We start from the raw sequence: 12,883 nt of genomic DNA on the forward strand, positions 1-12,883 counted from the left end.
TCTACAACCCCTTTCCTAACTCCTTCGTCAAATTCATCATATCAGATCCCATTAGGGCGTGACGTCATATATGAACGACCCCTAACACCAAAAGTAGGGAAACAATACCATCTTTAGTGTTTTGAAACTAGCGAATATATAATAAAATCTATATATAAAATCTGAATTTCCAAAAAACAAAAATGTGTACCAAATGAAAACAAAATTAACTACAAATATTTATTACATATTTCTTTTTCCCAAATCAAGCATTTAACATAGGTATCAAAATGGATTATCTGATAACACTGGTGAGAGATGCTCATAGGTAGTTTGCTGATAATTTATGGTGAAAAACTCAAAAAAAATAGATCACTGTAATATTGAGGTACTGATGATTATATGAATGTAGGACTATGTGGATTTCGCAATCGCATATTATGTAACTTTGAATTCGATTTACTAATATACGTTCAATCCACAGCAACTCATCTCGATAATAATTATTATTATACGCAATTCAATATTAACACCGATCAAACTTACAAAAAACGATATAGGTAAAATGTAAAACAATAATTAATTACATAATATGTAAACTAATAGTTCACAAAACCTTTATTTATTTAATAATTTTACGGACTTTATAATTAGGTAGTAATATTACTTACGTAAATACTATATGTATATTATGTTGTGTGGGTTATAATTAATAAATAGGCATTTTTATTCCAATCCAAAGCGAGAAAATATTTACCAAAATGGTGAATACGTTGATGACGATAAATATTCAGATAAGAATATTGAAACATTCAAAATATTTATAAAAAAAACTATGTTTTGTTTTCAGAAATAAATTGTACCCATCTAACATTATAATATGTATAAAAAAATGATATCCTCAAGTAGAAATCATGTTTCTTTCCAGTGATTAGGTAATACACCATTTTTTTTAAAAGAAAACTGAAACTAAACATTCAGGAATCATTTTTGATCTTTGGTGCTGTCACCGTATCGTGTTTTTACTTCGCCTTCTACTACGTGGTAAACTGGTAGTTGTGTAAGTGTATTAGTGTATGTTTAGAATAATATCAATATGCATAAGTTGACACTACATATTATTATTATTATGACAGCGAATTTTAATGAATGTTCGTTCCGAAATTTTCAAACAAACTTTTTTTAACAGAGTTCGCAAACGGTACATTTTACCAGACTATCTCTTGAGAACGGTCCCGTAAAAAGTCACATTGGAAAGAAGGAAGAACACACCATGACAGCCCAAATACCAAAACAGACAACAAATAAAGTGAAAGTTTCAAGAAATATACCTTACACAATGATGTTCGTATCATCGATAAACTTTTCTAAAAAAAAACAGAAATTCCCTAAAACTATACCTGTGTGATACCAAATTAGTATAAATATGTGACAGTGCTACACCTGTCTTACGGTATTAAAGAGTATTTCTTTTCGTCGAAATCGATGAATGTCTTAATAGTCTGGCACCTGTGAACATTTGACAGGTGCCCGGGAGGAAATGACTCGGCGCTGCTTTGATATCACGGTCGAGTACCGCCGCTTGCGCCCACTGAACTGCCGCCGCCTCCGGAATTCTGCTGACCCGTTCCGTCACTGCAACAAAAACATACAATTCAAATTGCAGCCAGTATATGTATACGTAGGACAATAAAATTATTGTTAGGCTTCGCGCAAACTAACACTAGTCACACGCTGCGGATTACATTTCCACACAGTCAATATGGGACATGCACTCGCACGACATTGGCTTTTTTGACAAAAGTACCGTATACACAGAAAAAGAAGAAAAATGTTTTATCTAACCATCGAATGTTTGTCCTACTTTTACTTCCATGTCCTATTTCAAAATTCTCGACATTATTTTCTGTTCCGATTCATTATTATTCGTTCGGTGCACATTAGAGGTGCGTTGGAAATACTGTCACGTGTACTCAAGACTTGGATGCAACTACCCATACTCAGTACGTGTGGCTCAATAAACTTGTTCCAAAAAACTTGTTCGAACGCATGCGATGATAATATTATCGCGAGTCGCTCGCTAGTTGGTAGACTTTCAATACTATTGACATTAAATGCGCGCGAGCGAAATAGATCTTGAATACAAATATATTTAATTTATTAGTCTATGCACTCGAATGACATAATCTTATGTATGAACAATAGTGTGCCGCTCAGTATAGGTATCTGCATCCAGGATCCTTTCCAATGCAATGCTAAAGAGCAGGCAAACCAGGGCGTCACCATGCCAAGATCAATGTCTATGCCCACACCAAATGACGTCTTACCACAATTGGCATCAGACAAATCCGGTAGCTACCTAGCTTAGTTAAAGTCGTGCGTGCAGTAAAAAAAAACAATAGGTATTCTTCCTCGCATATTTTTGTTAAGAAGAATACAACAATTGATTGCAAACTTCAGATGTCGTGACAAGGGTTAGGTTAGGTTAGGCTAGGCAGCGTGATACAAAAAAAAATATTCACTTGAACGCTTGAACATTTTCCGCCGTATAAATATTTCGCGCAACAATACGTGCCGACATTACACAAAGAAGATACGGGGGTAAAAAGTTAACGAGTATTATTCCGATGATTTATTACGAACTACAGGTTCACAATCATATATTTAAGTTACAGTCCAACATAAATTACAGTTATTTACGAGACGAATAAAAAGATACACGCTTTATCCGACCTACATAATACCCACCATCGTTGCAAATAATTATTATCTACAATATTATGATTTCTAGTAAAATTATCTTGGACACCCCAAAGCGTTTGTATATAGACTAAACATAACAGTTTTTGCATACTTGATTTTTACATAGTACATTATTACAGAAATCTACAAAAAAACTATAGAGCAGTGCTTCTCAAACTGTTGATGGTACTTCCCCTAAATCTGAAAAAAGCTCATGACGTAAATATTGTTATGGGTGACTTTTTATTAACACATTTCATATACTTGCATATAAAGCAAATACAGTGAATTTTCACAGTTCCAACTACAGAGCATGTATCGTGGAATCGCGTAATACGCTTTCCGCAGAGGAGTTTCAGTTTTGTTTTCTTGTCTTTTTTTAACGAAATGTTTTTATTTATCTCATTTTACGATCGCCATATGATGTATAATATGTACAACACAAACATAGACCCTCCAAACCAACTGCCCCGCACCATACTCGGTCTTAATCGATCGTATCACTACGCTTTATGTTTGGTGTGAAGGATCAGCAGGTTTTTAAACCTGGGAATGGCTAAAGAGTAAATACAGAAGACTGAGGTCGCCACGTACTCAAGTGTACTTTGAATGAGTTTACAGAGATTTTCAAAATGAAAAGTGCCCATAGCAGAGGAGCACGGTGAGCTAACAAAAATAAATATATAGTACAAAAAACAAAGCTGAAACAATACGGCCATACAAAATTATGTGAAGAGATTTTCACATCCGTAATAAGCTGCAGTTTTGTAAACTGAACAAAATTGGCCTTTGTGTCGACCAGGTCGGACAGCCCAATGGGCCCAACAGTTGGTTGGACCGACTTCAACATTAACAATTACCCATACAAAAAGTGTTCAATATCAATAATAAAAAATCGAAATTGAAACATAGTAGGTACGGCGTCCGCATTACTGTCTAAATATTTAATACAATTGCGACTCGAATTTGTTAGCGAGTAAATTAAGCTTTTGTTCACAACTTGAAAAATTAAAAGATACACCTCCTATGTTAAAAGGGTTAATTGTTATCATAATTTGGTCAAGTTTTCTGAGTGTAATTTTACTTGTCTCCGCGATCTGAACATACTGCACTGATGAGAGAATTACGACTATAGGCTAAAACAATATTTTTCTATTATAAGTACACACAAACATCTAAAATATTTACATTCTGACTTTATAGAAAAACGAGGTATACATTGAGAAATGTATAAGTACTAACAAATATTTTTAGTGCATTTTTTTAATATGACAACTCATAAATATTAGTAGGTACTACATGTTTAACTCTCCGCGAAAGGGTTTAGGGCATCTAGGGGGCATAGCCCGTGGGTTAAAAGCCACTATCATAGACATATCAAAGTCAATCTATAGGGCAATATGTCAAAAAATAAAAGAGTCCGTCTAAAAAGTCTAAAAATGTCTTATGAAAGCTTTTTAAGAACAATTAATACGGGAAAAACTCTGACCTCATACCTAGCAATAAAATAAATATCCTACCAGACACGGTTTCACTCATAATGAGATATATAACTACGATACTATTACTCCGGTAGATTTAATTACAGTTCCTAATTGTATTAGCCTACCCAAAGAAAATTAGGTCTCAATAAAACGTGTTATTTGTATAGAAAAGCTCTTCATTCTATTTTTCATCAGATTCGAGTTCTTGATGACATTTTGTAGAATTAAACGATACAGAGATGAAATTATTTTTCCAATGTAGATCTAATCCAACCAGTGTATAGGTACTTTAAATTAAGTAAATAATTTAGAAATGAAATTTAAAAAAAAAATCTTGATTAATTGTTTTAATTAATGATATACACACAAATACATCAAATACACACACTGAAAATAAAAATAAATCTTTTTTAAATTCAGAGATAAACAGTTACTTACAATAAAAAAACATTTTAACCATACCGAAGCTGGATGCGATATTAATAAAAAGATTTCAAATTGCTTACAAACATTTTTATTTTATAAAAAAAAAAATTTAATGACGTAAAAAAAATTAAAAATTATGAAGTAATGAGAATATTCGAGGAAACTTATAATAATAATAACCATAAAATAAAGAAGTAAATAATAAGATTCATCCATCACATTATGTTACAATAGGTTTTTCTATGATTTTTTCATTGTATTCATTAATTAAAACACTTTCAAATTGAAAGCGAGTATCATATTTTGTTCAAATGGTGATAACAGTCATGAAATTAACATTGTATTATAACGTAGTTAAAATTTCATTCAAATAAAAATTATGTAGTATGCAGTAAGTAGTTATTTAATCAATATCAGTAAATTGTGTTAAAGTGCATGCTATGTTGTAGAACTACAGTGGCACTACACTTCGCTTTAAGGAGTTTTATCGTTACATAAGAGGTTTTTCCTGGTCCTGTCATCCCGATAAAAGAAATACGTTCGTTTGATTGAAGACCCTCTATCAGCAAACCTATTTGTTTTCATTTCTTTTCAGAAAATCTATATAAAAAAATAAGCTAGCATACGTAGATATACTGAAAACCAATAACGTCTACGATTTTACACAAATAGAAAGTTATTAATTATAACAATCGATTTTTTAAATCTAAAAATATGAACGAGAGAATGTTATTTTCCGACCCACATTAAAAGAAAATGAAAGGGCAATGATTTATATCGCAATTTTCGTATATTTATTTTTTACTAGTTGAGTTTACGAAAATACATTATTTTCAATTAAAAACATATAAAAGCTCACCCCAAAATTATGTGATACAAGATTCGGAATATAACTATAAAAGCTCTAGCTACTCTTCCGGGATCTTTGCGGATATTGCAATAGAACAACTTCTTTATAATTCAATATTTCAAAAACGACTTGTGAGTGGATCGATTGTTTGGACCCAATATCAGGTGTATTACGGTTTTATAGTGGAAGATTCAGACAATTTTTGAGACTTCTTTTGGTGTATTGTTGTTATCCGTGGCTTTATCCGACTGACTTTCTCTTGGACACGTTTACTTAATATGTAGTTTAAAATTTACAAGAAAATATATTTGGTTACTTATTTTACGACGTATACGCGGTGAACTTTGCCATTCTTGGTAGTGCTGATCTGTGTATCCTTAATAATAACTGTCTACAAAATCGGGAGCATCAGTTGTGCCAAGCGTGCAGATATAGCCCCATTGATAATATCAATTGGGAGGCCAGTAGCTGTGTTCAAACAAACTTTTTTTGGATCTCATTATATACGCTTTAGTTTAGGTGATCTCTTAAGGGCCCACATGCGCCACGTAGGTCAAAGTGGAGATTTTATGGTATTTTCAGAGCATAAGCGTGGACATTCCATAAACGTTGTAGATAATCTATTTATATAATTTTGAAGCCTTATTAACCTTTATATAAAATCCCCATAATATATCATAAAATCTCCATTTTGACCTACGTGGCGCATGTGGGCCGTTAAGATAGTGTATACATATTTCGTTAATTTAGTGTATTTCCTTATACTTATATTTTTTTTTATTACCTTGTATTCGTTTCATTTTGTTTTATTTATATATATTATCTCATTTAAATAATGTTAGTTAATTTTGTTTTATATTTTTCATATCATGTTGTGAACGTCTTTACTTCATAATGTACGCTCGTAACAGTTAATAAATTTTAATTGAATTTAATATGACATCATTTAGTACCTACTTTAGAATGACGAGGATTATTAAGTACTTATTGTAACGCGTTGTGTAGAAAACGAGAGTAAATCATTGAATTAAGTAAAACAATTTGACTGAGTAGTTAGTTGTATTGTTATGCCTAATAAATCACTTCGATTTCAGGTGTTTGTTTTGAAAACAGTAAAATGCAAAAAATCGGGAAAACCTCAGGACATTATATTATGTCCACGTAGAATAAAAAAACAAATATTATAAATGTAACTTATAAAACGTAATACGATTGAGTTAAGTCACCGGCACGAGAACTTTCATTTACTTTTAGGAAATGAAGAGATTCTTGCAACCATAGACCGAAGCTATTTGACAGTCTGTAAAACTAAAATATCAATGGTCTAACATTGACACATCGTATCTGAAATTCAATATTTTCGATAGGGGGAATTAAAATGTTATAAAAAATCAGATAATCAAATTAAATAAAAACAAAAATACAGTTACCCTAAAAAATAAACTAAATTATTTTTGCATTAAGCGTATTTTTGTTTTTATTTTCATTTAATAGTTGTTGTATAATATTTTAACTCTCCCTTGTCAAAAATATTGAATGTCAGATACGAGGTATCAATTTTCAAGAATTGCTAATATGTAGCCCTTACATTTCTAAGGCATTCCCTTGTTTATCAAAATATATATTAATAATATTGAATAATAGGTAAAAGTATTATAATAGTTCGGGGTCAAGGCCGGAGACAGACAGGGTTGCATCCTTGTCCCGTTTCTTTCCGTCATCAATAGTTTTAAATAAAAAAGGAAACAACTAACGACATATTCAGGGATTGCAATACCGAATGAAAATACCGGTTTTTTGGTGTTTAAACATTAAAAAAAACAGAAGAAGGTGCTTATCAATATAATATATAGATATTAAAATCTTTTTCAAATATTATTTTATAGTAAAAACCTACATTTATTACGTACCTACATCTATTATGTTGACATTTAAATATATGTATTGATCATAATTGTAGAACTAGTGATTTTTAACAAATTTGAATATATTGATAATTTTAACTTAAGCCCTCAAAAGTTCATCAAGTGCAAATAAGTCCTGCTGCACGAAAAGCTTCTTAAATTCAACGCTTGTACAGTAATCAATGATTATAGAATAATTGAACATTTTTGTCACAGATATTTTCTATTTCGAAATAATATTTTGATAATTCATCGCGACAATTGCTTATATAAATATATTTGATGAAATATATTTTATTATTTTTTCACCTCTGTTGGATTCACTCTATATATATCAGCATTTTAGCAGCACATAACTTAATTTTCAAAAACGTAAACGAGTGTGCTTTATTAATACCGAAAATTCCGGTATTTTGGATTTAAAATCCGGTATTTCGGTGTTGATAAATATTGATGATAAATATTGATGATGAAATATTGTTTTGAAATACCGGTATTGCAATCCCTAGACATATTGTATAACGGCACCTATCTCGATCCAGATTAACCTGAGATGAACGTACATAATGTCGATGGTTTTAGATACCCGGGGGTGATGGTACTTCGCAGAGATCTCGCTATCTGAATGGGGATGGTTGTAGCAACATTTAATCAATACTTAATGTCTAGCTAGGATGCCCTGTTATAGTTTTGTTCAATGCGTGCATGTTAAAGCCGCTAGACAAAGACTCACTCACACTGGTTAAGTAATGTGCATCGCATAAACTTAACAACTACGTAGCGAGAGAGAATGTTATTTATAGCTAACTAATTTTATGGACGGATGGAGATATCCACGATTACCACATAATATATGCATCAAATTGGAGAGAGACGACTTTGAGTTGAAAAATGCAGCGAAAACTAATAAGGTAAACCAGAACCGTCTTCGGACAACCACACCCCTGATGATTGCCCTCAAAATTTTATTATAATATCAATATATTATCTTATTTCAGGGGTTAAACTATTTAAATACATGTTTCAACATCATTCGGGTAGAAAATCCTTCTTCACAAAAGTAGTATGTTGCAAAAGACAACAGCATGTGTATCGCTTCCACGTGCGCAACTTTATAATCCTTACAATTAGTTTGTACGTTTAATATTATTATAGACTTTTATTTGCCTTATAGGGTTTACTCCATTTAAGGTATGTTCCCAGTCTTACAGAAGGTATTTTTTATATCCTTAGTTATGTATTACTCAAACGAAAAATCGAACGTCTTAAAAGCAGTATCAGATAATTCAAAAACATTATTATGTGTACCTACCTAACTGAGTTGGAATTCGGAGAGTACAGGACGTCTTCCAAGCAGTACAATAGGGTGAAAGCCATATAGTGATTGCTAAGATATTGTAGATTTCAGTCATACAGCATATTTTTTGTTTGTTTGTATGTGTAAAGGTTTGCAAAAAGTGTCCTCAAATTGTGACAAATGGCAAAACGACTTCCCTGTGACGGGATGTAAATAGAAAGTGCTGAATTCCAATTGGACGCGGAGCCGGAAACAATCGAGTCCATTACACGAACTCGTAAATTGGTATTAGCAAATTCCTTTGATACCCATGGCATAGTGTCAATCAAGCGTGTACACAGTACAATGTACTCGTACATCAAGGTACTCGTTTTCCATATAGCAATACATGAATAAAAGTAACATAAAGAAACAAAGATGTAGGATAACGTAAATTACATGATTGATTACAAAATATAAAATACATTCGTTTAGACTTTTTAGAGTCTAATTATTCGTTATTTGGTTAATTTTTCGAACACTTTCACATGTACCAATAAAAAAACTGTTTGACGTATTTGATTGTGCTTTTATTTTTCACACAAATCTGTCTTTGTCCATGTAATACGCCAATGCCACATAACAATATACTATATATGTATCTAATATTATACAATATATGATATTAGTATTTATTTTCCTTTCAGATCGGATTGTCTACAGCAGTGGTTCTCAAACTAGGATTGTTTTGACCCCCAGGGGACCGCGAAATATTACTGTAGATATTTGGAAAAATCTATACTTCTTAATACTATTTTAACAAATTATTACTTCCGAAAAATCGTACAATTAATAACACAGCACAAAATTAAAAAATACTATCACATATTGCTCGAATATCAATAATATTTAAAACTTAAAATAATATTTTGTTTTAATGTGTTATCTTTTAAGGCCCCCAATATTGAATAACCCAGGTACACTTCAAACGTCTTGTCTGAGATGAAATTTTTTATCGATATAAATAATTATTTATTACTCCTTAATCTATCTAGATAGCAAAGCGTTGAAATAATAATTGATAATAATTATTACATTCTACAAATAGCAAATCATTTTATGACAAAAAAATATTTTAAAATCCCAAAACATAATCTGGACCTTATGTCAAAATAATTCTTTTTAAAAACATTTTGTTTCTGAAGAGTGACTGTATGTTGGTCGGACAACCGACGAAGATTTCCATAAGAATTCTCCGGTAACACACATATCAAAAGCATCAGTTTTATTACTAACCGCTTGGGTGATAATCCATGTCCACAACATTTAGCGAACCGTGTTTTAGGTGTATGTATATTTAAAATACGGCAGTGCAGAAATCTTCTTCGACTCGGTGGATGCATTTCTTGGCCATTCAATTTACGGGCATATTTCCATGTGTGCGTCCCAATCTTCATTGTCTACAAGTAATATTATATTCAAAGAATTCATACTTTTGTCCATACGTTGAAGGGGAACCCACGGAGTGACGAGAAACTTATTAATAATAGTTATTTCCCCGAGCCATCGTTCCCTAATTAAGTTTAATAACTAAACTTTTTTATACTTTTTTTAGCACAGCGATTTTTCTTCATATTTAGAGTCTTAAAGAAAACTGTAAAGTTGTGATCAAATTGAGGTGCATGTCACGTCACTGTCACGGCGACAAATTTAGTACAGGGTTTCGTCATTTTACAGAATATTTTTAACGATCACCACCCCTCTAAATTTAATTATAGAGAGTGCCAACTCTAATGTATTAGTATTTTGAATTATTATTAATTAATCATGCTAATTTAAATTCATTTTAACAGTTTCTGCGTGTACGTACGTTACAATTATTACTTGCGATATTATATCCACAGACAATATTTTGAACTGAACCCAACCTGCAGACCATAGATAATAGATAATATTCTTAAAGAAAATACATGGTGCAATCCACAAAAAAGAAAAAACGTGATTTTGACATGAGTCAAAAATGTGTAGGCTGTAGAAGATGATAAAAAAAAATCATTGAGTCATGCATGTATCGATGCAGTGCAGTTCAACGCGAGGTGACCTCATTGTTGTTCTGGTGGTTTCGGCAAATTTTGCTAACTGATAATGTTCGTTTAAATATTCAAAATGTGCTACGGGATGGAAGGATCAGTCTGATAACATTTTAAACACCAAGAAAAGCGACATTACACACTATTCCCGTAGCGGCAGCTTACTGTGACGTCACGTGATAATAGGCGACATTCACCAAAATATATTTCGCGCTTAGGGGGGGACATGCTCAGCGTAGGTCAAAATGGAGCTTTTGTTCTTTTTTTAAAGCATGATCCTGGACATACCTTAAACGTTGTAGATAATCTATTTATATAATTTTGAAGCCTTATTATCCTTTATATTTATTTTAAACATTTGATGACTGCATAAAGTATTTTTATTACATAAAATAGTATTCTTTTAAACCTCTCGCTCTAATTTTTTAGAATATAGTCATATTTCGGTACATAACTGTGCAGTGGTGTTAAATTTTTTTACATTTATTATTTTTTAAACGCATTTATAAAACCATTAGTATAATTTATGACGAGATAATTTTAGTAAAATATTTACGATAAAAAATTATATTGATAATCTCTGTGATCCCATATATGATATCATTCACATTCTGAATTTAATTTAAGATAAGCAAGGAATTTTGAATAACCACGAGATGTTTGTTAAAAGATCAGATAATCTAAATATATGACCCAGAAAATATGCCTACCAACAACGCTTTCGCCAGTTCAAACATTGTAACAAGAACTTTATCTCGTGATAGCTACCGGATTTCTGAATGGAAAATCAGGGCCGAGTGGTAATTACCTATATCTAACTATATAATTTAAAAACCGTCCACAAATTCATTCATTAAGAGTTTATTATTATCATGGAAGATATCAATACAAAAATAAAAGCAAGGTCTCATAAAGTCACACGTACAAAATATCTTACGATGTGTACGCACAAAAGTCTTTGCGTATCAACATAGTGGCATTATAAACCACGGATTAACGCAATCACACGTTTCGTGCGATTTCCCAGATACGAGTATGTGTCTACGTGTATCTTAATGTCGGTGACTAGCATGGGCGCCTTGCCTCCACAATAAAAAATTATAGTGTAGTACTTACGAGACATTTTTCATCCTGAGTGCCGTGCAATTTTCTTTGCATTTGTAGGCGAGAACCTGCTTAATTCTGCTGACCTCGACCAGCGGGAATCGACGATTCACGTACGCTGAAAATATTTATTTACATTAGTAATATAATAATATATCCACCGACGTCTTGATATATTAAAGTTGAATACAGAAGATATAAATAAAATGTAACATATTTGTAAAACGGTAGTAGCATGATGTAATTTTGAAAAACACTGTTGTAGGGATTTATTGTATGCTCTCAATATAACAATACACTGGCTAGCATATTATTATAATAAATCGTCAAACCTAATAATAGGTCATTATTCTTTATAAACAATAAAAATACTACTGCCCCAAATTTTACGTTGGTAAAACTACGAGGAACCTAAATATTAGAATTTCAGAACATTTAGCAGCCCAAAGATTGGAGAAGGATACTTCAACGTTTGCGAACCACTTATTAAATGAAAAACACGTTTGACATTGAAAAGGTTGCAAAACTACTTTACAATCATACGGGTGATTATAAATTATTCTACCAAGAAATATTAGAAATAAATGGAGCACAGTTGCAGCGCTTACCTTTATTGAATGATCAACTTAACTTTCCTAGTAGCCCTTTGTTATATCATAGATGATGTTTTACATACGAGACTATATTATGGTCAATGTCTTTGACACAAAATTTATATATGTTGTATGAGATTGTATGGATGAGGATTTAGGTATGTATAGGTGTGTATTATATACATATATATTATATTAGGTTAGTTATATATATTATATTAAGGGAGTTTATATGTATATTTTTTAAAAAATAATGTTATAAAAGTAGGTACCATGTAAGAGTATTATTAAAGAATAATATCTCATTAGTTAACTCCATTAATTATGTTCTTAGAATTGACGATTTACACCTCTTGAGTGTAGTATTTTTATTGTTTATAAAGAATAACGACCTATTATTAGGTTAGACGATTTATTATAATAATATGCTATCCA

The 12,883-nt window shown here is 31.6% G+C and overlaps 1 protein-coding gene across 1 annotated transcript in view; it reads right to left on the minus strand.

Moving 5' to 3' along the window:
- Positions 1–238: 238 nt before the first annotated feature.
- LOC147064763 (uncharacterized) overlaps positions 239–12,883 on the minus strand; it is a 232,849-nt gene continuing 220,204 nt past the window's right edge. The window contains exons 7-8 of the mRNA XM_085958044.1: positions 11,868–11,973; positions 239–1,614 (exon numbers count right to left, since the gene is read on the minus strand). Of these exons, the coding sequence (XP_085814170.1) occupies positions 1,542–1,614; positions 11,868–11,973 (179 nt within the window). The 3' untranslated portion in view covers positions 239–1,541. The remainder of the gene's footprint in view (positions 1,615–11,867; positions 11,974–12,883) is intronic.

The sequence above is a fragment of the Rhyacophila brunnea genome, unplaced genomic scaffold, assembly GCF_057557595.1.
Source record: "Rhyacophila brunnea isolate RB1 unplaced genomic scaffold, BYU_Rbru_1.0 scaffold_7, whole genome shotgun sequence".
NCBI lineage: Eukaryota > Metazoa > Arthropoda > Insecta > Trichoptera > Rhyacophilidae > Rhyacophila > Rhyacophila brunnea.